Raw genomic sequence first — 27,822 nt, forward strand, 5'->3', positions numbered from 1 at the left:
ACATGTCCAGATGTGGAGAGTGACCCCGCGCTGACCTCCAATGGAGCCCACAGTGATCCTGTTGTGCACCCCAGCAGTGAAGATGCTGGGTTGTGATGGGTGTGATGGTTGCATATTATATTGCAGTCAAATTAAATAGCTAGAAGAAAATCTTCAATGGCAGAATGCAACCAGAACTCACTCACATTTTAATTTATTGATCCAACTCATTTGACATTGAATGGATATCACAAATAATTATTTTACATCAGCAAATTAAGGGCTACTGTGGAGATTGTGGTTGTTAAAAACACAATACAGCAAAACATAGGTTAAGGTTTTATTATAGACAAAGCTACCCAGCAGTGTATACAGTAATTAAAGTTTGTCCCACCTTTAACAGCTGCAGCTTTAAGTGATGCTTACAGATTTAATTGTCATAATCAAACAACATATTATATCATATATTCTGAAATGGACCATTCTACATAATGAGTACTATTTATGGTACGTTTTTGTGCATTTTGATGATAATACTTTGGTACTTTGACTTCTGAATGCATGACTTATTCTTGTACGAGTATTTTTACACTTTTACTTCAGCTTCAAAATTTGTGCAAAAACCTACTTCTGCCTAAAATGAGGCCTGTTGTTCATTGCTGACAAACAGACCAGAGGATGAAGGGCTTTATCTGTTACAGCTCAGGCTCCTCTACACATATAACATGGCCTCCATCTGTTCAGCCCATCAGGTCTACTGCTGCCGTTTCTGCAGGAAAGCAGTCTGAAAGCTGCTGACAGCCTCCAAACCACCCAGAACAAGGGTCCAGCATTGGACTATACGACCCCACCCCCCCCTGCTGCCCAAACCTCCTGCTGGTCCACCAGAAGGCCTCTGTTTTGATAGTGGCCATTACCCTCATTGGGCTGACCCTCTGAGCTAACATCCCTGCCATTAGATACACAAGTAAGCACGACCGCAAGTACGCTCCGTGACACTGGGTAAACATGTTGGCAAACTGGAGGAATGTGAAGGGAGACGGTTCAAAGGACTGTTTGTCTGCTGTCACAGTCAGAGGACAGACGTCCATGCAGAGTTTTGATACGCGACACATGAGTGCTGAAAAGAAGAAGATGGTTTGGGCGTTTTTTACTCCCTTCTTTACGGAGTAGATTTATTTTATATACTCAGAGCGGGGCCATCTCTGACCTCGCTGGGCCGGGCGGGTCGTCGGTCTGTGACGGATGGAGCTCTAAATCTCATTCTGCACCTTTCACCTTCACCTTTTGGCGATTGCCTCCAAATGGAAAATTGAGAGTTATAAAGCAGAGGCTGGGAGGGACTGGCTTCCCCATCACCAAAACTCACATCACCACCTGGAGAACCGCAGGGGCTCGACTTTCAAGATGTGACGGAGGAAGTGTGCTGTTTGAATCCTCTAGATTATAATGTATGATAACAATCTTTCCGGGCGGGGATTTTTATTGCAGGAGTCAGAGGAGGTAGACAATCAAAGGTTTATGAATAGAATCTTAAAAACAATACCACAGCTTTAAAGATGCTGTATAATAATGTCACAAAGATACAAACTGTTCAGATTTCAAGGATGAGATTCCATAAAGAACAGTTGGACTAAAGGTTCTGCAAAAATGAATGAGCATAGAAACAAGGACAGTGACCATAGCAGCACTGTTAGTGTGCTTTGAGCTAAATGCTAAAGTCAGAATGCTAACATGCTCGCTGCTGTTACATACATCCAGCTGATTTTGTGATGAAAAAATAAATACATTGATTAAAAAAAAATTTTAAATAAAAGTAAACTGGTCAAAAAAAACTAAATCAACAATCACAAAACAGTTTTAATAAAACAAAGACTTTAAATAATGACTCAGAAAAGGTGTTTGAAGAGCAGATTAAAGATGTCTGTCGATATTTGCTTGGTCACAGAACTGACGTAATGATGGGTGTAACAATAAACTACAACTGCTAGCAACAGAATGTTTAACAGAGTTGTATCATATAAATAAATACAGTGGCTTTCAAGATAGTGCACATAACGACGCCACTGTGTCACAACAGTTTAGATTTACTAGAGCCAAGGTTTTGTTTTATTGCCTGGTAACAGCGGTGTTTGTACCCACTCTGAAAACACAGAAACAACAACACTTTTGTGCCACAATTCTTTGCCTGCGGTAGAAAATCCATTGTGGAAAGATGAATTGTGTTTTGAAGCTTATATCCCATGTTAAAAAGTAGAAACAACAACAAAACACACACACACACACACACACAGATCATCAGATAAGCAGCAGCTATACCAACAGGCTTTCCTAACAGCACATATTCATCACCGTTCAACCCTGTCAGCTGGGGTTTATTATGGTTGCTTGGACTTTTTGAAGGATCAGACCTCTGCCCTCAAACAAACACTCTGTGGGAGCATGCATGCACTCATGTGGGCCGGGTGGCCTGCTGAGGCTGCCCTGCTCCCTGCGGGGTCTGCCCATGAGAGGGGCCTGTTATGCTGAGAACATCCCGTAGTGTCTGTGGGGGGGGGGAAAGGAGCTGGGAAAGCCCCCTGGTACAAGAGAGGACAACTTGTGGTTAGAAGCTGAGACGTTGCTGTTTAGGTAAATATCGTAGCATGGGTGGAGAGATGGGATCTTTGTTAGCGCAACAAAGAAACAAGAGTGAAAACTGTAATTTGCTTGTTTTGTTTGAAAGCAAACCTCTCCGAAGGCGACTGCTTAGCCGGCTAATCATTAAATGATGGGACGACTTAAAGACTTACATTAACTGGTCTATAGAGGGAACTAAAAATGCATCTTTTTTTTTTTTTATGGGAAAAACTATTAATGGAAATGCTATTGATTAATTGACATCTCTATTGTCAGGTCTCATCTCACTGGATTTCAGATCCGAGTAAAATCATTTGGCCCCAAGAAACATTGCCTCACTACCTGATCACTAGCTCAGAGAAAATGTTTACCATTTCTGTACATGTTTATATTTACATGCTAAGATCATAAGTAACTTTCTTCATCCCCTCTGATTTAAATCACCTTGTCCAGTTATTTTTTGCTAAAACAAATTCAAGTCCTTCTCCAAGTGCACAACCAACTCTGCTCCCAGCAGACCACATGACACATGACAATAAAAACACTGTGCAATAATAGTTAAAATAGTTTTTTTCTGTCTATAAATATTATATTTCAATTATTGTGTTTTTCTACTGTTTTTATTGCTTATTTATAATACTTGTTTTTTTTTATTTTTCATTTTTTATTTTTATCTTGTCTTTCTTCTACTATGTCTCTTGTGTGCACTTTAACTCTATGCTGCTGTAAGCCTGCAAATTTCCCCGCTGCGGGACTAATAAAGGATTATCTTATCTTATCTTATCTTATCTTAAGTGTTCAGACCAGATATTAAATTGCGGTCCTCTTTCATCAAAGTCATCAAATTATCTCTATATTTATTAATGATGAGGCCATCTAGAACGAAGAGTGGAAAAGTGTCATTGGCTTGGTTGTTTGAAAGCAAACCTCTCAGAAGGCGACTGCTTAGCCGGCTAATCATTAAACGATGGGACTACTTACACGGCTGAGCTCACATGAACCACTTTCTCCTCTCCACGTCACCGCCGCCGCCATATGGTCCACATTCACTGGAGCAACATGGACAGCATAATTAATGGTGACGCCTATGGGGGATGACCCATAGAGAAAAGCTGTCATCCCCTCAGTCTGAAATAAGGACACATGCTAATGAGTCAGCTGATGCAGACAGGCTGTATGCATGTGTTTATTTAGATATGAGACGCTGCTGAGCATCATCACGGCTCCCAACTGTACAAAGGAAGGAGGTCATATGCTGGGATGGTGACGGTGTCGTACAGCTACATGACAGGGAGCGACCCGGTTGTTTCTGTTGTTCTGTGTCCAGCAGACTTTCATCAAAGGATGTTTAAATGTCTTCAAATATAAACTCCAACATGAGAATTATGTTCACAGTAACGATAACTCGATTCTAGCTTATTTATAGTTGTATTAATATTGTAAAATCCTGCATTGTGCTCTTCTTTAGACCCACATATTGGGATTGCCAACATCATATCTGTGCATCTTTATTTCACTCACACTGAGTTATGCAATACGTCTCAAACCCAGAAAAGAAAAAGGCTTTTGGGAGAACAAATTCCTTCTAATTATCCAAACTTACTGTTTAAAGTTGGACATTCAATCATCCAATAGTGTACATGATTGGTTAGTTGATCAGTTAGCTGGTTAGATATTTAATCTTTAGTTTTAGATTTATAAAAAAGCCAATTGACAATGAATTAATAAAGTCACATGCATGCTTACACAGGACTACATGTAATAATATAGACGTCATCACCTATACTAGTGATTTACATTCCTCACTGTAGACCTGTAGACAAAAGGAGCTTTTACTTCTAGTTCACAAGGATGAACAAACATACAAAAGTGCTCCTCTACAGATGCAACATGTGTCGGACTCAACTCAAACAACAGTTATCTGTCGCCATCTGCTGGACAACTTTCATTTATATGAAAGAAAGATGTGATTTTGTGAAACACTGGGAGGCGCTGATGGGCCACCATACAGCCTCTACCAAAAAACACTCAAACACTGTATCAACTCTAAGCTGTTATGGTAAGAATCTTTATATTACATCTGTATGTTTTGCTCACCATTTTACAGATTACATCAGGGAAAGAAAATGTTGGTATTATGTCAACCCCATTAGCTAGTTACTAGTCTTTCTTCAATGGTGTTCAACCTAAAAAAATATTCACATTCAAGCATTCAGATTACTCTAAATTGGTAGTGTTCATTACCCAAATACTGATCAAACTGTGTATCTTGGAGAACAATGGTGGGAGAGGGACCTATTGTATTTTGTATTGTCTTTAAACTTCTTGTACTTGGACTGATTCAATAAATTTGTTGTTTGGAGTAAAATGATGCAATTGATAACTCAGGAAGCAATTAAAGGAAAAACTTTTCAAATTCCTCATAGCTATATGAAGTAACTAACATTACTATTTACAATCAACAATTGACATTAAGGCCCTTGCAAATGACAAGGTAGCACAAAGTGTGAACCGTACTTTGATCTCCTTACTATAGATTTCATTAAACTTTATGTTTTTCCCTTTTAGAACATTTTCCAAAACACTTGCAACAATAAGTCTTTGGTAGATAATGAGAATATCAAACTAAATTTAAATCATATCCTCTTACTAAAAAGGATTTCTTTTTATTGACAATTTATACTCTATTTTACAAGATATTTAGTGAAGGCAGATCTATAGAATGGAAAAAACTGAAGGAAATGCTATTGATTACTTGATCACTATAGTCAGGTTTCATCTTACTGGATTTCAGATCCCCTAAAATAATTTCTAAGAAATAGGTTGGCCCCAAGAAACATTGCATCACTGCCTGATCACTACCTCAGAAAATGTAAAAAATAAAATTTTAATTATTTACAAAAGATGTAACTTTCTTCATACCCACAGTGATTTGTGATATATATAGTCCAATATATTGTTATGTTTTTACATAAGTGTTCAGACAAGATATTAAAACCGCTGTCCTCTTTCAAAGTCTTGATTTCATGAGGCCATTTAGAACTCCATGTCACAACTGATTATTATGCACAAACAAAAGACTGAGTGGATGATAAGACAGAACACAGAAAAGGCCATTTAAACAAGGTTTTTTTTTATTTGACAATGGGACAAGTTAGCCAACAGGAGCCTTCCTGATCAGCCACACCTAAAACTTCTGGAACTGCTTCTTGGCTCCAGCAGCCTTCGTCACTTTGAGGACGTTGAACCTCACGGTCTTGCTGAGGGGTCGGCACTCTCCGACGGTGACGATGTCTCCGACTGAGACGTCTCTGCAGAAAACAAAAAATAAATATATATTAAACAGGTGGTCGGGGTTTATCTGTCCAATACAAAGCAGATACAGATTCAGCCATGTTTGAGCATAAGGGGTAAAAGCTGAGCTGCATCAGTGATTGCCAAAGGCAGTTTCGTCAACGCTTCTTGAGCTTGGAAGACCATCGTGAGAAAAACATCATTTGCAGCAATTTATTGAATAGATAGAAATCTCATGGACTGACATATGGACAACAGACCTATGGAGGGAACAATTTGGAAATATATCTCAATATCAAATTCCATCAGGCGTATTTCACTTAACTGGACAATTTTCCAAACTTGTTGCATATACATTTCCTTAGAACTACCACAGTTTGAAAAACAAAATGTTATGTTTGCTACAACAGTGGAGCCCTGAAATTAAAAGCATTTGAGCAGATAAGTACCTGAAGCAAGGTGACAGATGGACTGAGATGTTCTTGTGCCTCTTCTCAAAACGGTTGTACTTGCGGATGTAATGCAGGTAGTCACGTCTGATAACAATGGTCCTCTGCATCTTCATTTTGGTCACCACACCTGTACACCAAACACACAAAAGGATTTTGAATACAACAGCTTTCTATGGACATTTCAGAGAACTCAAATACATTTATTTTAAATAGGATTGTCACGCCAATACATCAGTGTTGCCATTAGGCATTATCGTCAGAACCCGGAGGGCTTGGAAGACCATCGTGAGAAAACATCATTTGTAGAAGGTGACAAAAAAAAAGAAAAGGAAAGTCATTGTGATGTTGTAGCAAGTTACCATGTTAAGACAGGTTCTGGCTTGGGTTGCTTCACCTGTACAAGGATATGTTGATTTGAAGTCAGGAAAATTGCTAACCTTTTGTGCTCAACAGTAAAATTTGAGACATCAATACTCACAGTACCACGGAGGACATTGAAACAAATGTAATGCTGGAATTAAACCATTTTCACTCACATTTATGAGATGTGAAGTCTCATGTTCATTAAATGTGAAAAGTAGCCAAAAGTCTGGACTAGGTGTAAGTGTAAGACAATGTAAGATCTTAGTTTGGAATATTTCAGATTAAATTGTATGTAGTGTTATAATAGTGTGGCAGAGTGTGATGTTTAAATGAAAGGTTATCTGTTGCAGCATCCCAAGCCAGTGTCAATGGGCTAGTGTTAAAGTTTACTGTTAGTGTTGAACTCACCGGAGAGGATGCGGCCACGGATGGAGACATTTCCTGTGAAGGGGCATTTCTTGTCAATGTAAGTGCCGTCAATAGCCTGGTGAATGAAAACAAATACAGTTAGTGTCAGTCCATGCATATTGCAAGTTGTTTTAACTACTCTTGTGACTGCATCAGCATTGCCATAAGGCACTATCGTCAGAACCCTGAGGGCTTGGAAGACCATCGTGAGAAAACATCATTTGCAGCTAACAAAAGACCATAAAACGCTCAAACATTCCACATTTCATTAGGATACATTTGTGAATGATCAGTCACCTCTCTTGGGGTTTTGAAGCCCAGCCCCACACTCTTGTGGTAGCGGGGGAGCTTCTCCTTGACCTCCTTGCCACCATCAGCCACCAGAACACGCTTCTTGTTCTGGAAGATGGTGGGCTGCTTCTGATAAGCCCTCTCGGTCTGTGGAACAAGGAGAGCATCGAGGTAAGAGCACGTAGAGCAGGAACAACGTGAACATGCATGAGCTGGGAGGACACAGCCACCAAACACCGCCCGGCCTCGCCAGGATCACTAGTTAAAGCGTTACTTCCTCTAATGAAGGACTCAAAACACCCGTAGCTGACACGACATGGTGATGAATACATATATGAGGAATGTTTAAAAGATAGTTACTGCTTAAAGTATATAAAAAAAAAGTCAGGTTATGTGAATAGCTACGTTGTAGGAGGCTAAGCTAGCCTAGTTAGCATTGCGGCTAGTTTTACGCTACACGAGGGTGTGCAGAACGGCGTCAACAGATAGAGATAATAAACCCTCTGTGTGGCTGGAAAGTAATCATGGTTGTGTGTAAGGACACTGTTAAAGCACATATGTGAAATATCCCGCTTAATGTGTTTAGTTAAATGTAAAGAAATAGCAATTTAAATTCACCACGCCGTTTTCCTGAACGTACTTGTGCGTCCGCCATCTTTGCCTGCCGAGTCGTAAAGAGGCCTTGAGATGCGCGCGACGGACGGAAGACCACGAGAAACAGGAAATGACGTTTCAAAAAAAAAAAAAAAAAGAAAGGCGAGGCTTAAAAGAAATATATATATTTTTTTAATCGTTAAACGTCACTTTACCAACTGATAGACGCTATAAAAAATAAACTGTAAACACGTAATTTAAATTCGTCATTATTTATTTTAAGTTTTATCGACTCCACCTATATGACGTCATCGCGTCACATCTGCCGTTTGAAAAAAAAAAGGCGAGGCTTAAAAAATATATATATTTTTTTTTAATCGTTAAACGTGACTTTACCAACTGATAGACGCTATAAAAAAAATAAACTGTAAACACTTAATTTAAATTATTATTATTATTTATTTTAAGTGTTATCGACTCCACCGATATGACGTCATCGCGTCACATCTGCCGTTTGAATCCCTTGCGTAATATGAATTACATTTTTTTTATTTCGCTGTTTTGTATGTGTCTCAATAAAGTTATTGGAAAAAAAGATTGAAAAAAAAAAGAAGAAGATTAGAACGTTCGAACGCCCGTTACTTCAAATATATGGTCAGTCACGTGATCATGCGGAAGTGCTAGCGAGCGATCCAAACAGACAACAAGATGGCATCGCACCCGGGAGGAGGCGATCAAGGTAGCAGCGGGAGGGTTTTAAGGTTAAATTGACCGTGACAGTGTCGCCTGTCGCGGGGGAGACGTAGATACTCCCGCCCCTGAACAACTGGCTCTTGTTTTGAGCCTGTAGCTTGTTTTTGCTCGTTAAGCTGAACCGATGTTAGCATGCTAGCTACACGTTAGCCGATGCTTGTGTAGCTTGGTTAGCTAGCTGATAGCTTTGCAAGAGTGAGTTAGCAGATATGTGTGGACTAAACCGACACAGACATAACAGAGTGAGAGAGGTTATGTCTCCTCTCTGTCCTCCATTTCTTTCTGCTTTGTAGACGTCAAATATCTTGAAGCCACAACATTGATTCACTTTGTCAAATTGTTTTTTACGTTCTGAACTAATGAACTACAAACGCCAGCCCTCTGTAAACATGATGTCCTGGCTTCTGTGACGCTGCTGTAAATGTCTCTCAAACGTGTCTTTCTACAGATAGACACAGCGGATGTAAAGGGTAAAGCACAGGGGTAAATGTAAGGTTAACCACAAATAATCAACAACATGTGACCTTTTGTTTAGTGTGGCTTCTGTATGTGTAAAGTCTGGCATCATCAGACTGGAGATCTTTATACCAGCAGCACCCATTCTTCAATTCTTCACTCATTTATTAGATATAACTGGTTGTGTAACAGTATCAGTGTCTGGATGCTTTAACATTGACCTTTGTCTCTCAGGCAATAACAAAGACCAGATACTGGAACTAGGAGCTGTTTTGTTGAAAGAGTGAGTACCTACTAAACAGTTTTGCTTTCATTATTGAGTACAGTCAGATCCTACTTTTATTTACCAATCTGTTTGTGTCTCCCTGTGTAGTTTCATTTACGAGCGGGTTCAGCGGCATGCAGATGGCAACACTGCTCTGACCAGGACACAGCTGGGAGCGGGAGAGCTGTGTGACCCGAACCACAAGAAGCTCGCCCAGTGCCTGCAGCAGATCGGAGACGAGCTGGATGGAAATATGGAGCTCCAAAGGTGAGCTTTCCAATATCGTTCCTGAAGAATTATTAATGAGTATAATTAGCCTGTCTGTAATCACTAAATCTTGTTTGTTCCCCCCCAGAATGATAAACAACTCTTCGCTCAGTCCCACAAAAGACATGTTTATGAGAGTTGCCATTGAGATCTTTTCAGATGGAAAGTTCAACTGGGGCCGGGTGGTCGCACTGTTCTACTTTGCCTGTCGACTCGTCATCAAAGTGAGTATCTCATCTCATAATCAAAACAAAATGAAGTTAGACGTATATGTATTAAGGAATTATGACTGAATTAAGAAGAAAGTCTGAAGCATCTCCCTTAAACACCTTCTCAGGCTCTTGTGACCCAAGTTCCTGATATCATCAGAACAATAATCAACTGGACCATGGACTACCTCCAGGAAAATGTCATCAACTGGATCAGGGAGCAAGGTGGCTGGGTAAGAAGCTATCTTTCATTGCAGCTCAAACTCGTAATCTATAAGTAAATGTGCCTCTGCTTCTGATTGCTTGCATGACACATGCTGATATTTGTGTCTGTTGTTGTTGTTTTTTAAGGAGGGTATTCGATCCCACTTCGGCACACCCACATGGCAGACGGTGGGAGTTTTCTTGGCCGGCGTTCTCACCACTGTTTTGGTCATTCGCAAGATGTGAGGAGTTTGTGAAGAGCGGTCATGTGAAAGATGGGAAGCAGCATGCCTGAGGGTCATGGGGACAGAAACAAGAACATGAAAGAACATCTGAAGAAGTAAAGGCAGAGTGAACAAGTCAAACAGGAAGAGCTTGTATTCGGACACGAAGAGCCACTCTTCGTTTCTGCCTCCTTTTTAGTTCCAAGGAATGGGAGCTAGACTGAACACTGTCGCACCTATAATCCCTACGCCACGGAGGAAGTTGGCGGAAAATGCCTAAAATGGGGGGGGGGTTTGAGGTGGAGAGTTTGTATGACTTGAACAGGGAATGCATTTTAGGTAATTTATTTTTTACTCGGTATAGAAAAAATGAAGTCACTGAATTCTGTTAACTCCCCTGAAAGATATACGGATTTAAGCGTTTAAAGGCAGTTTTCTTTTTTTGCATTATTTTTAATTTTTGTTCCACTCAAAATTGCTTTTCTTATCTCCCCACTGTCTGAATCCATTTTCATATGTATTTGTGTTAACTGGTGTGAATCTGTAACGATCTGCTGGCAATGAACGGAAGGAAGAGATATTTTTTACAGACAATTATTCGATTTACCAGGAATATGATGTTGACGAAGACAAATCACATCTTCAATATTATTTGGGCTCAAACAACCCAGAATCATTTCTCCCCTTGAATGCACCACTCAACCTTATTTTCAGTGGATAACTTAAGTGCCACAACAGGGATTTATGTACAAAGTTATGTTTACATTCCACATGAATCATCACATGCTTTTTAAAAAAAAAAAAAAAAAAAAAAAAGCAAAATCCTGTGCAACATTTAATCATATTCTCCTTTTGGGCGTTTCGACCAACATTGTGACCTTAATGTGGCTTCCACTTAAAAACAACAACCTGCCTGTTGTTGTCTGTGGTGTGAGTGAAGCCACATCTCATAACATTTCCTGTGGCTTATGGAAGAGGCACTGCAGACACAGAGAGCCCTGGGTGGCTCACAGATTCTTACCTCACTTCACACAGATTCAAAGTACTGTACGTTTACTGGTGATATTCAAACTGCAATCTTATCTACACCTCAAATGGCTTTTTTTTTTTTTTTTTTTTTTTTTATACATTCTTCTTGTTTGTCAGTGCCTTGGTGTTTTTTTTAATACTATGAAATCACTTTGGTATTCTCAAATTTTCACCTTTTTCTATCACATTTGTAAAGCTGAAATTAGTTTCCAGTCCCCACAGAAAAATCCTTTTGCTGTGATCTTGTCTGTTGTAATATGAAAAATAAATCTTTTAAGTCGGACTGATGTTATAAGTAATGCGTGTAGGAATGAGCTTTTTCAACCGGTTTACAGTGGCAACACTATGAAAAAAATAATCATCATTACACAAACCAGTGTCAGCATGCTAATGTTAGCATTTAGCTCAAAAGCTTCACAGAGCTGCTGGCATGGCAGAGGAATCTTAGTGTTGTTTAACTGCATTGGAATAATATGTGTATATATATATATACATATATACATATGTATGTCATGAGGAAGTAATTGAAGGATTTGATGAAATATGTGACTTTGGCAATTGTGCTCAACAAATTAAATGACAATTAGCAGTTAGCAAAATTAATATTTTAGCCTGTTTTTTGAGACTCTAAAGTGGACAGGGTTCATAATCTGAGGAGTATAAATATGCTTGGTAAATGTAATGGTTAGATTTTGATAGTACTTGTGTACAAGTGTAGAATATGCCCTGAGTACAGTGCTGGAGGAAAGGTCAGAGGTTCACCAAAACCCCAGAGGTTCAACCTCAAGGCCCTGAGAATGTCCCCCGCAAATGTCGTGGAAATCCAGGCATTACAGTACTTTAAGAGTCACTTCAAGTAAGACAGCAGCTTTCAACTTTTTGATCGTCATTGAGGGGGATTTTTGTTCTCACGGTGGCAATGGAGGAAAGGTTAGAAGGTAATCAAATGGCGATCTGACCAGTAGTTGTTTCACTGCAGAATGCTGAAAGTGTTCAGATGGTATTTATAACCTAGAAACTGCTACTAGGTTTATCGTCACACAAGGTTATTGGAAGACAAAGTGATCCCCAGATTAAGTAGTTGGAATACAGCAGACATGTTCAAAGTCACTGTGAATTAATAAATGAATGCTGTATTATAGACTGGATGTGAATCAGTGAAATCAATAATCTATCACACACTGCGTCAGTTCATATGCTGTTTATTGAAACAAGTACAGTGACTGAATAATGAGCACTTTAGAGACAAAAGGCAACACATCGGCCCCCATTATGGAATTTGAAACATGAGACACTTGTGCTTAGGACGGAGGACTGACTGGTGGTGGATTTATTTTTGGTCCATATTAAAAAAAACACACTCACAAATTGAGACAAATTGAAGGCAAACATTTAAAAACAATTCAACAGAAGGCCACATGTAGGACGGTTCAGATGACACTGCAGATGATGGATGGAGGGAAGCCGTGGTCTCTTATCTCGTCTCCAGCACTCCGTCTTTGATCCTCCACCTCCAGGCGGAGCTGAAGTCCGGAGCAGGAACACAGCTGAGCTCCAGACCGGACTCCTGCACCTCCTCGTCGTGAGCTACCTGCTGGCCGTGCTGGGTCTCCAGGGTGAAAACCCTCTGGGTGATCTAGAAAGGAGCACACGTGAGCATTAAACAGATGTGATCTTGCTTTTAAAAAACAAAAACGAAACAAAAACACATGATAAGGCTGCTAGTCCTCACCTGATCGCTGATTCCCGAGGCGATGTGGCCGACCTTCACCCGACGCGTCTCCCTGATGCGGATGCTCTTCCTGTTGAAGTCTCTGATGCAGACGTCCACCCCTGAGCCAATCACAGAGCAGAGAGGTACACATGTAAGAGTTTGATACTACTCTAAGTAGTTATTAAAAAAAAAAAAAGAGAGATGTTAATGTTTTATCTCACCTTCAAAGCAGCAGGGCGGTGGGAGCTGAGTGTGACTCAGCAAATCCAAACTGGAAACCTGCACGTCTGGCTGACTGTTGTAGGAGAAGACACCGGAGCTGAAGTCGTCTCCGGGACTCAGAGACCAGCGGCCAGAGTCCTAGAATAACGGGTAAAAAGAGTGGGTCTGTTAATACTTCAGCCAATGAAGCAATATCCTGAGTATTTGGCATGTCATATTAATACTTTTAACAATTATTTGGAAAATTCCTACTAAGTGATGACAAAGTGTCATCATGACCGCTACAGTACAGAAAACATTTTTAACACAGATCAAAATCAGATCCTTATTCGCCGTAGTGTGAGGTACATCAGAGACATCATATGCTCCTTTTGGCGTTTCGACCAGCATTGTTCTCAAATTTACACCGTGGTGGGTTTTTTTTACTATGAAATCACTTCGGTATTTTTACATTTTCATCTTTTTCTATCACAATTTTAAAGCTGAAATTAGTTTCTTCCCCCTTCAGTCCCCCTAAATATCTTTTTGCTGTGAGCTTGTCTGTTGTAAATAAGAAAAATAAATATTTTAACTTGGACTGTAGCTATGAGTTTTTCAACGGGTTTACAGTGGCAACACTATGAAATAATAATCTGATCATTACACAAACTAGACACTTTTTGGGATCTACTCAGATCCTTATTCACCACAGTGTGAGGTCAGAGATGTACTCTAATAAATCAGAGATGTACTCTAATATCTGTGAATGTTGAGTCACCTTTTTGTCCCACAGCTCCCAGGGGGAGTAAGGGTCACTGCTGAGACACGACAGGAACTGCTCCTGCTTCTCTGCAGAGTGGAGAGTGGACAGACTGCTCAGGTAGAAATCTGTGGAGACGAGCGGGTGACGAACAATGAGTGGAGAGTTCAAACATTTATCAGAAGAAAGAAAGACAGAGCTCTGAGGGAGACCTCACCTCGCTCCAGTTTTCGCAGCTCGAGCTCGGGCACGGTGGTGACTTTGTGGCCCCTCTTGTAGTTCGGCTCGGAGATCAGCGTTTGTGGACAGAAGGGCGAGTCTCGCTTTGACTCACTACGATCAGCCTCTTCATCGCCCTGTTCCTCCGCCCTGCTCCCTGTGGTGGTTAGTTTCCTAACGGACTCTTGATCCTCATAGTCTACGCTGCTGTTGATAAGTTGCAGGGAGTCCGGAGGTTTGTCGGAAATATACAGAGGCTCTGTGTAGGGTCCCTTCACTGGACTGGTGAGTCCTCCCACTGCAAACACACAAACACAACACAAAAGCCTTGTCAAACACAAGACGATGGTGCATTCAAGGAACGTTCACTTTGTTGTTATATAAACATTATTGTGGAAATGCAGAATAACCAATTCCTCCATCATTTGTTATTTACACAGTTGATTCCACTGTGTTTATGGATGTGTGTATGGATGCACCTCTTGCTCTGACATGAACACCGTTCAGGTTTAGTTACCTTCTTTCAGAGCTCTGACAGTTTTCCCTTTGAGGTCCGACGCTGACGCTCTCTTGGCCGGATCCTTCTGAAGTCCCGCCGTGATAACCTCCGCTGTGAGGGGGCTGCATTCGGGCGGGATCTCCCTCAGAGGCGGCGGCTCGTTGGCAATCTGTCACCATCGCAAAGACGGACTCGGTCAAAGTCTGATGTGAACACTGTGGCGGTCTCAACTGAACATCTGCGACGCAAAAACCAGCCGGGTGTGTTGTCTGTGTGTGTGTCGCTGTGGGGCGTACCTTCAGGTAAAGTCTACAGGTGTAGTATCTGGTCCACGGCTGACACCCGTTCAGCATGTGCAGTAACAAACAGCAGCTGCTCCACACATCTGCTTTGGCTCCGCGGGGTTCCCCTTTCACGATCTCAGGGGCCATGTGGGACTCTGTGCCCTTCATATCTACATTGAATCACATTGGGGAAAACGATGAAATAAGAGACACGCGTGGATACATTTCATCTGTTTAACTGAACCGCTAGAGTTCTTCACCTTTGGACCCGCTGAGGCTCTGTCCCTGACGGTCCAGTCTCTCTGCGTGGCCGAAGTCGCACAGGAAAGAGTCTCTACCGTCCTCCGACAGCAACACGTTGTCAGCTGTGGGAAACGAGCAGAGTCAGTAATAAGAATCCACTGGGTTACCACAGGTTTCCATGACTCGTGCTGTGCAGTTTATGGATGACATAATTAGAAACAGGGCAGCTGTGCACAGACACAGAGCAGTCCATGGACAAAAGGAGCAGAAAATGAGAGGGAGGTATGACATCAGCGTGGGACGGCCGCTGCAGGAAACACTTTAATAAGGACAGAATGTGGAGTTCAGTCACAAACAGGCAGCAGATGAAGAGATCTGGCGTCACTGCCTTGTTTTTTTTCTTGGAGGCCTCACAGACACCAGGTGGCGCCTGAGCTGCAAACTGTCATGTAGTTTTTATGCTCTTCCTCTAACTTAGTTCTCATTTTGTTTCTCTCTTTCCTTCTTTTTTTTTTTTTATACTTCTCTCCACTTTATTTTCATTTCTGCTTTCTTTCTTTCTTTCTTTCTTTCTTTCTTTCTTTCTTTCTTTCTTTCTTTCTGTCATTGTATTTGTCCTTTTTGTTCTCTGTTCTCTCTCTCTCTAACTACTTCCTGCTCCTCGTCCCATCCCCCCGCTCTGTTTCGTTCTCCCTTTCTTTCTTGCTCTCCTGATTCTGTGTGCTCATGCGCCGCCTCTAAAGATCAGCGGTGAGTCACGCTGTGGGAAATTCCCAGCCCGTCGCCTTCACTGTGGCAGTCTGGTTTCACAACACAGGTGCCGGGGATCAAATCTACTGTATCTATGACGGTCTGGTTCCACACAACAGCTGCACACAAAGACACTCAACCTTCTGATGAGAACTAATTAGAATCTCACTTATTTTCTCTCTCTGTGTTTTTGTTTTCCACTTGGTAAACCGAAAAGTAAAGTCAAGCTGACACATTTTATTTTTTTTTACTGTCAATTTCAGCTGTTAAAAGTCATCTGTGTTTATCGGCCGATGCCAATATTTGAGCTTTTTAAGATTTACATTCACATTTTAGATAAATCATGTAGGTCTGGGTGATAATTCAATATGATACTTTATCGTCTTACAATGTAATCGTATCGTGAGGTAAACAAATCTAGCGTTGTTGTGATAAACAATAAAGTCAACTAAATGGATAATAACAAGCATATACTTACTCAAATGTCTTAGAAAATCAGATTATGTTGCACTAAAGTTCTGAATTGATTGAAAAAGAAAAACCAAGTGCCGGACTAGTTATTACTGACATTCCAGAAAACATGCCATATTGTGATATATATTGTTATCGGGACATTAGATGACCTCTATCAGGTTTGAGGATTTTGGCCAAGAACCACCCTCATGGTTGTGTGATTGGCTACGTGACGTTGGATGGCTTCTCTCCAAAAGGTTGTATTTCCCAGCACCCCCTGCTTCTACACCTTCACAGGTTAAACCCACGACTCACATTCAATCGAATGGGAGGACTGATGTTACTTCCTGATGTTGGTGTGAATGCAGCCTAAAGATGGTGATTCATTTGAGATTTACAGTACCAGTCAAAACTTCTCATTCAACTACTTTGAAGAATCTAAAATATAAAACATATTCTGGTTTGTTGAGCATTTGTTTGTTTACCACATAATTCCATATGTGTTCCTTCATAGTTTGGATGTCTTCAATATTAATCTACAATGTAGAAACAAATAAATACAAAAATAAAGAAAAACCATTGAATGAGAAAGTGTGTCCAAATTTTTGACTGGTCTGTAATTTATTGGATTTAGGACCAAATGAAGTAAACGTGCTCCATTATGTGTCTTTTTATGTCTGTGTGTTTTTAGAAAACTTTGATAGGGATACTAGTTATGACTTATATATATCACTTATCAGTAACTACGTGGCTTAAGGACAACTAAGAGTTTACATTTTTGTTTTCTTCATGGCATCACCATTCGTGTTTTGACTTTTTAGTATTATTACTATATTCCTTTATTGATCCCCATGGGGGAAATTCAAGTGTTGCAGCAGCTCAACTACACAGACACAGACAATAAATACACATACTATACAACAAAATAAAAAATAGATTTATATATATATATATATATATACATTTTAAAATAATTTATGATATTATTCATATTATTTATTAAATTCAAATTAAATATCCAGTTGTAAAACATACCTTTAATGTCTAGATGCACCACTTTTTTCTTGTGTAGGTACTCCAGTGCTGTCAGGATTTGTGCGTGGTAGTGGAGACTCCGGTCCTCTGGCAGCCGGCCGCGCTCCGCTATCAGCTGACCCAGAGAGCCTAGAACCACAGATAAGGTCAGACCACCATAAACACTTAATATTTACTAATATGTTTATCTGACTCAACTTTGCTTTTTTATTATACCCTGGAATTTGCTGACAAGGGAAAGGTGTTAGGTATGTCACTGTGTTTATCAATCAGCATCTCCCATCGTTTCACTTCAAGGAAGCTCAACAGTCATTTCTGTCCTCCCAGAACCGCCCACTTCTTCATCTCAACAAGCATCTTGTTTTTTCTGTAAACTTCATCATTCTCATGTGTTTGCACTTAATCCCTCACATTTTACAGAAAGCCCTTAATCTCAACATCAGCAGAATATGATGTGGGTAAGAGGCAGAAGAAGAGAGGCTTGTTTACCGAACTTGCGGTCCATGAAGAGGACCACATTAGGCCCCTCTCGGACCACTCCGAAGAGTTCCACCACACGAGGAGATCTGAGGGCACTCCACGCACCCACCTCCTCACTGCTGAACCTCTTCAGGGCGATCTGTGAGGAAAAGGACGACAGAAGAGCGTGAGCACACTTTAAAGCTAGACAGAGGAGGAGAATAAATGAACAAAGCGGCTGTTTTACCTTTTTGACAGCGAATTTGAAGCCTGTGTTGACATCTTGAGCGCTGTGTACTTCCCCGTAGGAGCCCTCCTTGATGAACTGTGTGAGGACGTACTCACTCCCTTCCTTGTATTCAGAGTCCACAGGCTGGATTTTCTGACAGAGAGGAACAAGTAAGTTAGACTGAGCCACATTTTAAAACCGAGACAGGAAGTACACCGACGTAAAGCAGAACGTACTTCGTTGTAAAAGATGATTCCCTCAGTGCTGACAGAGTCAGCCGCTGAGCGCTCTTCCTCTTCCTCTTCTCTGACTTCCCTCGCCACATCTTTGAAGAAGGCCCCCGCGTAGCACGGGTCCCCCTGGCTGACGCTGCCCCTGAGACCAGCAAGAGCCAGCGAACAGTCTCCCAGACTGCTGAGGGAGTCCGAGTCGCTGTCCTGCCCGTAGGAACGGAGACCGGAGAGGGTTCCGCAGACGGGGTCCCCCCAGCTGCAGCCTGTGTTGTAGATCTGTCCGCTGTAGACAGAAGGCCCTCTGTTCTGATCCTCAGAGCTCTCAACGCTGCTGCAGCAAGAAGAGCTGAGGTCGCTTATCCCTCCAAGAGAAGACTCGTCCTACAGGAGACAAACAAAAAGCATGACAGATCAGACTCCATGATGTTTACATTCTTAGTTGAGCTTTCTGGAGGGCTCCCATGCTCAAGGCCATGCTGATTCACTTCTACAACACAGGAAAAGCTCATGTTTGCATGGGAATGTCTGCAGAACGAGCCTCCGACTGCCAAAGAATGTGCCGATGATTCACAAGGAAAACACTTCAAGCATTCCCAGTTGTTTTTGAGAATACAAGCTTTCCTTAATGGAAGTTTCAATATGTTTTTTTTCAATATAAGACTCAACTAAGTGTGAAGCATAACCGGAGTTCTTACCAGGATCCGCACCCGAGAACTCCCACTCTCCTGTTCAGGGACTCCGGAGCGCTTCCGCTGTCGCTGGCGCTGCCTCTCCTTCTTCTTCTCCAGTTTTTTCTTCCCCTTGCGCTTCGATCTCTTCCTGGTCTTCTTTCTCGGGGTGAGCTGCGCCGAAGGGCCGCTGGGCTCCTGGATGCAGGCCGTGGTCGGGCACGCCACATTGTTGTGATCTGAGGGAAGACTGAAGAGCAGCGACGATGTAACGTGGCATTAAAGAATGCAGCATAACCTCTGGAAACAAACGAGGAGTGTGAAATGCAGATGTAATAATGTCAAACCTGCTGGTGAAGCAGTTCGGGGAGGGAACAAAGGAGTGTTTGAGGCAGGAAGGACTAAACTCCTGGGAGTCCTGGGTTTCACCTGAGGAGAGGACGGAGTGTTAAACTCTCTGGCCCGACAGCTGTTTCATTTATTATGAAATAAAATCCAAAAGACATATTTACATTCAGCTTGGGCGATGAAGGTGGAGGTCTTCAGCGGCATTTCTCCCACTTGCTCTGCGGTCCCATGTGTCAGGAGTTTATTTATCAGAGGGCTGAGGCCGGACATGTAGCCCGTTTTGCTGTCCTTCTCCTCCTCCTCCTCCTCCTCCGCCTCCTGCTCCGCCGCCGAGCAGGATGGGTAAGACCCCTTCAGCTCGGCTTGGGACGACCCGGAGAAGGGTGCTGTGGAGTTGAAAATCCTTTGCCTCACCGCCATTTCATCTGCTGGATCTGGAGGGAGAGAACATCACAGCAAAGAGACTCATCAGTCAAGTCCTTTCTCAATAATCATGAATCATTAATGTCAAATAAGTAATATTTGTAATTATAACTGATCATATATGCTGGAAGCAGCTTTTTTCTGAAGCCCTCAATGGCATTGTGTGTTTGTGAATAAAAAACATGTTTCTTGACTAATGGAGTTGACAGGAGACAAGTTGCCTGATAAGAGATTATAAAAAGGCTGCAAATGTATCTACTGATTATTTTCTCGTTAATCCTTTTATCTTTAGAAACCTCCTTAGTAATTTCCCACAGCTCAAGAGGCCGTCTTTAAATGTCATGTTCTGTCCGGCCAACCGTCCAAAACCCAAAGATATTCAGTTGACTCACACAAAGAAAAAACCTCAAATGAAATCCTTACATTTGGGAATCCTGAAACCCCAAAAGTTTGGCATTTCTGCTTAAAAATTTTTTTTTGGATTATCAAAATATCCCTGCAGCTGTGGTTCCTAATATGTGATATTCCATAGTAGCAATCAACGGCAATACATTTTCTCTCCTTTACAAACAATATTTAGTTACACAATGTTACTTCAACGTGTCCATAAATCACATGGTTGCTGTCTGTCAACACCAGTGGCTGACCTTTATATTGTGAAAACTGCTTCCCCATAATGCAACACAGGACTTTTTACTAACAGGCAATGTGAGAGTTACAGTGACCACAAAGAGGAAAAACTGGACAGTGACGACCAAAGAGAAGTCTTATTTTTCAAGTTAAAAGTTCTTCTAACTTGTATCTATTGATTTGTTTTTCATGTGATTACTAATTTAGTTCTTAATATCTGGTTTGTTCAGTTTTAAGTGGGTAAAAAGTTCTTTAAGTTAATTCCTGGATCACCGGTTGAGGAACTCGTACGCTTATCTCATCTTAAGATAAGATGTTTACTCTCGCCTAACATGTTCGACCTCCAACAAATGCGTCCGGGGTTGGCGATGATCACTTGAACCGAAACTTTTGCGGTGGGCAGATGAGACAGGAAACTCAACCCTGGCCTTGTTTTGACAGTTGCAACTGTGTCGTTAAATGCAAGTGCTCTGTTTCACTCACAGGAAGTCAAATGCACCGTTAGACTCAGAAAGGCTACATTTACCAAAGAGATCTGCACGATTGACTGCAGATGCCTCGGAGGTCTCAGATTGTCGAAATATGTGTAAAATCAGCACAATCAGACACACTCTTTCATCTCAGCGCCGGATATATATATATATATATATATATATATATATATATATATATATATATATATATATATATATATCGTGCATTCGATTCAGTTTGAAAGGCACAAACCGATCATCACACTAAACTGCAGCTTCTCCTTGCCTCAGCTTTTGACTCTCTCTGCACACAAACATGCCGGTATAGATATTCTATGATAAGAGGTGCTACAAGGTTTAATCCCGATAACACGACTAAAACAAATCACATTGCTGCCAAAACATTTCCACACTATCCCTCCATCCTAACACAGCACGACAAGTAAAGACGATCTGACCTCAAACCCGTAGGTTAAACTTCAAAGGAAGCTGTTCGGTGGTGCCATTACCTTGTGTGCCGACTTCATGCACTGCAAGACTATCTGGATATAGCAAACTCAACTGTCACTTCCTTCTTAAGGCTCTGCCAGTGCTCAGAAAGCCCAGCGTATCACCACACCCCGACGAGTTTACGTGGAAAGGAAGTAGAGAGAAAACCCACTGAAATAAACACAACCACACAAACAACTCTGTGTGTGCGCGTGTGTGTGTGTGTGTGTGTGTGTGTGTACGTGTGTGTGTGTGTACGTGTGTGTGTGTGTGTGAAGCAGAGGGGCGTGTAGACGTACCGACAGTTGCCAGTCTGAACGGCTCTCTCTCTCTCTCTCTCTCTCTCTCTCTCTCTCTCCTGTGTGTCCTCGCTGGATGAACCCGTCCTCTACATTAGTAAAACTCGCTGCTGTGTTTGTCCGCCTCGTCCTTCAAGTCCTGACTCTCTGTGACGACTCACCGCTCAGTCGGCTTCTGGGCTGCTCAATGCAGGATCTCAGCCAACACGGGGGGGGAGAGGAGGAGGAGGAGCTTACCGAAAAGGACTTATGGGAAACGCATCTCCACTTCCCCATATTTTGCCTCCTCCCTCCCTCCCTCCCTCCCTCTTTCCAACAGGCCTGGCTCACTGGCTCTTCCCTTTGACTAGATTAAAGGATAACATGTCCGGCTTTGATTTTGATGATCGACTGTGAACAATGGAGGGTTTAAAAAAAAAGCAACACTATGTGTCCACGCCTGTCAAGATAAACTCAGGTTCAGGAGAAGAATCATAAATTGGATGTGATCGTTACAGCGAGGCATCAAAGTCCAAATGAAAAGAATACGGACACGTTAGATGTTTGCTTATGAGGTCAAAAACAGGAAAGAACTGTCACGCCGCTCTGCGCCCACACCCACAATACCAAATAAAATGCAAAAGGAGTTTTGTGACCTTTCAGGTGCTCTGATATCCTAATGCCTGTAGCTAATATGTCACATGTCACCTCACACCCCCACACAGTCTCTCCACGTTATGACACGTCATAAAAAACATAAAAACAAAAGAGCAATATCTTCTGATATCTAATATTTTGAGGATCTTGTGGAAAACATTTGAGATTTAGCAGCAAGCGTGCGAGCTGTCAGTTTTTGTATTCTATCATCTATCAGAAGTTAATCTCACTCTCTGTTCTTCTCAGCAGCAAAACAACTTACTCATATGAAAACCGCCAAAGCACACAGGAAATTAAGAATACCACTTGAGAGGCTTTAGGCATGAAACATGAACCCAAAAGCTGAATGCAGGTTGCCCTGCTGCCACAGTGTAAAGGAAACTGCTGTCATGGCAACGGTATCTTACAAACCCTGGTAGAATCAGGCTAAAGCTGTTAGGGTTCAGTTTGTTCGACTGATTCAAAACTTTTCTGGGAAAGAAGTCGTGTTGCAGATTTCTAAAAGCAGTGACTCAGTTTGAATCAACAGAACAGGACTCTAGTTCTATCAGCGAGCACACAAACATCCTCAAACACAGGTCCTAAAATCTCAAACTTCATCAACAGATGCAGCATATAAAACCCAAATGATGCAGATACAACGGACAGAAAATGTATCTTAAAAATATTTTGACAATCGCTTAATATTTCCTGTCAATTTTAAAGCAAATAATTGCGGCCATACGTTCCTAAAATGTGAATATTGTTTTTTTTTCATTCCTCTATAATAGTAAACTCACTATCTTTGTTTTTTTGACTGTTTGTCTGACTCAACATGACATCAGTATGGTTTAATGTTGTTTATGCTTTCTTTTACTCATATTTATAATGCCCATGTATTCATTTGTTTTATCTCACAGTATGTGCAATATTTTACCTATCCTATTTTTTACTGTGTCTTTGGTGAACTACTGTTCTGTCTTATTGGCTATGTATTGTTTTAAGTTGATTGCAGTTGTGTTTAGCACAATTGTCCCGGAGCGTAACTTTCCCTCGGAGACAATAAAGCATATTTTACCTTTTTAAAATATGTCACCCTGGACTGTGGGGAATTTGGATAAGTAGTAGTTTTTTTTTGCTTTTTGCTGACATTCTAAAGTCAAGACCAAACAATGAATTCGGAAAATAATAAGTAGATTAATCAATGATGGATATAATCATTAGTTGCAGATCTAGTTTGGTCCGTATAATATCATAATTGAGATAGGCTTAAGAAACGCCCATCACAATTTCCCACAGTAATGTCTACAAATTGCTTGTTTCGTCTGAAAATATTATATTTAAAAAGATATAAAACAAAGATTAGCAGCAATTGAAAAACTTGAACCACTGAATGTTTGTCATTTTTCTAGTAGGAACTGAATCGTCTAAACTTTACAGATACGGTAGTTTTTATGAGCTGTTGCATCGGACTACATGATATTGTACACATGTACCTAATAAGTACTGTAAGTACAAAACTATAAACATAATTCTTCATTTATATGTTGGTACAATCCATTGTAAGCTAGTCCTGCAGAGAAATCCTGAGCTAAACTCCACCTAAAGTGAGTGGCTATATTGAGCCGACTTCTGCTGCGCACCCACACAGATTAATGAAATTCCAAAGCCTTTAGTAAGGACAGGGAAAAGGGTCTCAACCTGAAGTCGGCCACAGAAAACACGCAGCCAAGCATTCCTTCAGAGAAATGCAGGCTGCTTCTCAGGAAAATGTGTCCCAGACCTGGACTAAACATGTCCAGAGCATTAAGAAACCACACTAGTCAGTCACACCCGTGTCTCTACTAACTTCCCGCTTTCTTGTCACTCCAATTATCAACTAGAATGAAGAATTGGGTGTCATTACAGTAGTCTGAGTCCTCTTTTCCCAACATTTTCTGCAAATCTTCATTCAACTTTTCATGTTTTGTACGTAATGTGACAAGCCTGGATTAGATAGGAAGATGCAATTCTCATTTCCTCTGTTTTATATCAGTGTGAAGTGACTTTCTTTGGGTTTTTAACTGTTGATCTGACAAAACAAGAAATCTGAAGGCATTATGATGCACATTTCTCACTATTTTCTGACAGCTTTTAATCAAAAGATGAATTGATTATTCTAAAAAGGAATCTCTGCAGATTAATCGATAATGCAAATAATCCTTAATTCACATATTTTCAAAACAATGCATGCCCTCTAACATTACTACGGCATTTTCTTATACAGAGGAAGGTTGGAGGAGGAGGAGAAAGACTTTAAATCTGGTATTCATTATATATATTGTACGCGACGTTCTAATATAGCTATGCAGAAATACTGATGAAGTGTGTAGAAGTTTTTACCCTACTTTTTAGAAAGTGAAAAGTCTTTAAACAATGTCCCTGCTGCCCCTTTCTTCCTATTCAGCAAGTTAAAAGTACATTAGCAGTGACAGGACATTGGTTTCTCATTCATGGATGGACCCAGGCCAGGACTGCCTTGCTCTAAATGCAGACCAGGAGTTTGACACGAGGCCAAGAAAGGTCCTGCATGTATGTATGTATGTATGTATGTATGTATGTATGTATGTATGTATGTATGTATGTATGTATGTATGTATGTATGTATGTATGTATGTATGTATGTATGCAGTGTGGAGAAGCAGCAGGACTCCAACTCAACATAAACAGTACCTGTCAAGGGTGATGAATGTAAAAAAACTGAACAAATTAAAATAAATTAAATCTGCTATATATGAGCCAATAATGTTTAATATGTCAATCAGGTAGCTAGTCTTTTAAGCTAAAATATGCTTAAAAGACAATCTTACCCCTGTTTTGTAATTACTTTCCTTATGTATTATATGTATTCCATGTTTCAGTTTGTATTTTTAATCTGTAGTTGTTGCATTCATTGGGACTTGTGTTGGAGTAAATGCAGGGGTACAAACCCAAATCCCCTTAATCAAACCCGGCTTATTCTCACACACACATAAATGCACACATATGAACACACACACACACACACACACACACACACACACACACACACACACAATGTATTGTTATTATAAATCATATCTTGTAAAAATGCTTCTTCAACAATATTTCATACCATATGCATTTTCTTCTTGTATTCGTTATAGTATTGTGATTTTTTAAAATATTATATAGGTGGAGGCTTCAAATAAGCCCAGTGGGCTTTCTGCCTCTTCCTGCACTTTAATATTATTTATCAATGTTATATTTTTATATTTTTCAATTGTGCAAATAAACTAAACTAAATAAGAGCAGATAATTGCATTAAATATACAAACAATAGGCAACAGTGCATTAGGTCATTAGCTGCTCTCATGGGACCTTTTAGGTGCAGTTATTAATACCACATGTATGTTGTTCTTTTATTACATGTGTATAGCTGTGCATGCACTATTCCTAACATGCTATGTTTATTTTCTGATGATTATGATTTTTTTGAAGTCCTGTCTTTGACATCAAAACGAAATATGATCATATGGACACATGATCAGCTGTACTGTTCCTCCACAGTGTTTCTCTCTAACTTCCTTGTAGTTTCTCCGCCATTTCACATAAACACTTTTTGATCATTCGTGACAAAGTCGGGACTTTTAACAAACGACACATTCTCGTCTCCAAAAGCAGATTAGACAGACTGGCGGTCCTAACACCGGTTAACATGTTAGATTTAACGATTAGATGTAGAGCAGATGTTTCACTTACCGAGCTTCCAATTAGTAGGCGTCGGCCGATGGCGAACAGAGCACTGCTCAGCTCCAGTGACGAGTTCATTTCAAAGTAATGTTTTACATTCCCTTCATTTGACAATAAAGGTATACAAAATGCTACGATAGACAATCTATTTGTCACTATTATTATTATTATTGTTATTAATCATAATTTATCACTTTGATAATATTTATTTATTTGATTTATGTTTTGTTAATGACTGTTGTGCTTTTAATTTGAAGTTGAAATTGCTGTACTTCCGGTAAGCGCATAGCCAGAAGAGGTGTGGAAACTGAAGTGGCTTTAAAATGATTTTAAAGGCCCACAAATTACTCATTTTATTCACAAGCTGAATCTGTAATTTGAATTTATGTTTAAATACTTAAAACAATATATATTAATTGTCCAATGCAATATGTCTTATTTTTTTTGTATAGCTTTTCTTGTTGTTTGTTCCTATTATACATATCCCTTGCTTTAAATAAAGTTAGACTGTCCCAAAAGTTTTACCTGACAATATATATTTATATATATATATTTTTTTTAACACACAATATACATCTTCTAAATAGTTGTATTGACAGAGATTCACCACAAGATGGAGTCATAAACTACTGACAAAAGGCATTTCCTTATTATTGTCTATATTGACATGTAGTTTGGTTGTTTTATGTTCATTTTACTGTAATCGGATTCATTTTATTAGGATAGGCATGTCTTTCATACACAGTCATTTTACAAACATGGCAAGCAATTGATGACCTTAGCACTGATGTTATGACCCTGTGATTTGAAGTAGGATATGACCAACATGTTAAAGTGTAGGGAAATAGAATGTAAAAGGATTTCCCATTCACACTGGTACATCTTTTGATAAAGGTCTGTTTGACTAAATGAAAACAACATAAAATGAACATGGTAAACTAGACTTTGTATTCCAAGAACAATGTTTTTTAAATGGTCTTAACCCACAGGTATTAACCAGACAGTGGCATTGACACTGGACTAAAATACATCAATATTTCTCACATCAATATGGACATCCTGTAAGCCGTTTAAGCAGCTTCATCTAGAAAATATGCTGGAAGTTTTGAATCTGCATCACCTGTGAATGTGGCCAAAGAAGATATTTTCAATATCAAGTAAAACCTCTGGATCTCTTCCTGTCACTCAAAGGGGAGCTTCCTAATGGGACCAGAGACCAACCTGTTTGTACCACTCGTTTATTGGCCATGGGCCCTATAACAAAAATATGAAATAATGGATAAAATGCTAGTAGGCTTAAAGTAATAGTCTACTGAAGTATGTCAGTTAGTTTGTCGTTATTGGAATAACAATATAAAGTAGAATAACGAAGATCTAATAACAAGATTCTTAGCATTTAACAATTTCAAATTGATTGATAATAATGCAGGATGTGCATTAATTACTGCTGTGCTTTACTGGTGCAATTTTCCAAACAAATATGCAATTAATCCAATTAACAAAAACAAGGTGAAATAGACGCTCTGCCATTAAGTGGAATATGCTGAAATACACATGTATTTTGTCATTATTGAAATAACAATATAAAGTAGAATAACAAAGATCTAATAACAAGATTCAAATTGATTGATAATAATGCAG

The 27,822-nt window shown here is 40.2% G+C and overlaps 3 protein-coding genes and 3 non-coding genes across 8 annotated transcripts; 1 reads left to right on the plus strand and 5 right to left on the minus strand.

Moving 5' to 3' along the window:
* Positions 1-5,710: 5,710 nt before the first annotated feature.
* rps11 (ribosomal protein S11) lies at positions 5,711-8,147 on the minus strand. The gene is made up of 5 exons (XM_054607009.1): positions 8,047-8,147; positions 7,413-7,553; positions 7,116-7,191; positions 6,342-6,471; positions 5,711-5,909 (listed from the first exon to the last, which is right to left on the minus strand). Exons 1-5 carry the CDS (start codon positions 8,059-8,061, stop codon positions 5,786-5,788), a joined length of 486 nt encoding a protein of 161 aa, XP_054462984.1. The 5' UTR covers positions 8,062-8,147; the 3' UTR covers positions 5,711-5,785.
* On the minus strand, positions 6,017-6,100 carry LOC129099173 (small nucleolar RNA SNORD35). The gene has a single exon (XR_008531624.1). It is a non-coding gene; the product is annotated as a small nucleolar RNA SNORD35 (small nucleolar RNA).
* On the minus strand, positions 6,567-6,649 carry LOC129099172 (small nucleolar RNA SNORD35). Its single transcript, XR_008531623.1, has one exon. It is a non-coding gene; the product is annotated as a small nucleolar RNA SNORD35 (small nucleolar RNA).
* Positions 7,259-7,341, minus strand: LOC129099189 (small nucleolar RNA SNORD35). Its single transcript, XR_008531639.1, has one exon. It is a non-coding gene; the product is annotated as a small nucleolar RNA SNORD35 (small nucleolar RNA).
* Positions 8,148-8,641: 494 nt separating the features above from the next.
* LOC129098058 (apoptosis regulator BAX-like) lies at positions 8,642-11,200 on the plus strand. The gene is made up of 6 exons (XM_054607008.1): positions 8,642-8,739; positions 9,444-9,492; positions 9,583-9,741; positions 9,830-9,965; positions 10,079-10,183; positions 10,302-11,200. The coding sequence occupies exons 1-6, from the start codon at positions 8,709-8,711 to the stop codon at positions 10,398-10,400; spliced, it is 579 nt and encodes a 192-aa protein (XP_054462983.1). The 5' UTR covers positions 8,642-8,708; the 3' UTR covers positions 10,401-11,200.
* Positions 11,201-12,600: 1,400 nt separating this feature from the next.
* Positions 12,601-26,228, minus strand: map3k14a (mitogen-activated protein kinase kinase kinase 14a). Of its 3 annotated transcripts, none has more exons than XM_054608181.1 (16): positions 26,191-26,228; positions 19,667-19,936; positions 19,502-19,583; positions 19,182-19,404; positions 18,490-18,867; positions 18,272-18,406; positions 18,055-18,184; positions 17,566-17,694; positions 15,345-15,449; positions 15,097-15,254; positions 14,819-14,969; positions 14,300-14,599; positions 14,101-14,210; positions 13,343-13,481; positions 13,140-13,240; positions 12,601-13,043 (listed from the first exon to the last, which is right to left on the minus strand). In XM_054608181.1, the coding sequence occupies exons 2-16, from the start codon at positions 19,920-19,922 to the stop codon at positions 12,882-12,884; spliced, it is 2,559 nt and encodes an 852-aa protein (XP_054464156.1). In that variant the 5' UTR covers positions 19,923-19,936; positions 26,191-26,228; the 3' UTR covers positions 12,601-12,881. The 3 variants fall into 3 exon arrangements, with proteins under 3 accessions (XP_054464156.1, XP_054464155.1, XP_054464154.1); XM_054608180.1 differs by lacking the exon at positions 26,191-26,228 and adding an exon at positions 21,817-21,983; XM_054608179.1 differs by lacking the exon at positions 26,191-26,228 and adding an exon at positions 21,538-21,722.
* Positions 26,229-27,822: the final 1,594 nt, after the last annotated feature.

Source organism: Anoplopoma fimbria, chromosome 11 (assembly GCF_027596085.1).
Source record: "Anoplopoma fimbria isolate UVic2021 breed Golden Eagle Sablefish chromosome 11, Afim_UVic_2022, whole genome shotgun sequence".
NCBI lineage: Eukaryota > Metazoa > Chordata > Actinopteri > Perciformes > Anoplopomatidae > Anoplopoma > Anoplopoma fimbria.

Coding starts and splice junctions, on each gene's coding strand:
- rps11 (XM_054607009.1), bottom strand. Junction 7,192..7,412: donor GCTTCAAAACCCCAAGAGAG/GTGACTGATCAT, acceptor TTCATTCACCAG/GCTATTGACGGCACTTACAT. Junction 6,472..7,115: donor CCGTGGCCGCATCCTCTCCG/GTGAGTTCAACA, acceptor TTTGGTGTACAG/GTGTGGTGACCAAAATGAAG.
- LOC129098058 (XM_054607008.1), top strand. CDS start 8,709: ATGGCATCGCACCCGGGAGGAGGCGATCAAG. Junction 9,742..9,829: donor GGAAATATGGAGCTCCAAAG/GTGAGCTTTCCA, acceptor GTTCCCCCCCAG/AATGATAAACAACTCTTCGC. Junction 9,966..10,078: donor CCTGTCGACTCGTCATCAAA/GTGAGTATCTCA, acceptor ACACCTTCTCAG/GCTCTTGTGACCCAAGTTCC.
- map3k14a (XM_054608181.1), bottom strand. CDS start 19,922: ATGGCGGTGAGGCAAAGGATTTTCAACTCCACAGCACCCTTCTCCGGG. Junction 19,584..19,666: donor CTTCATCGCCCAAGCTGAAT/GTAAATATGTCT, acceptor TCCTCTCCTCAG/GTGAAACCCAGGACTCCCAG. Junction 18,868..19,181: donor GTTCTCGGGTGCGGATCCTG/GTAAGAACTCCG, acceptor TGTCTCCTGTAG/GACGAGTCTTCTCTTGGAGG.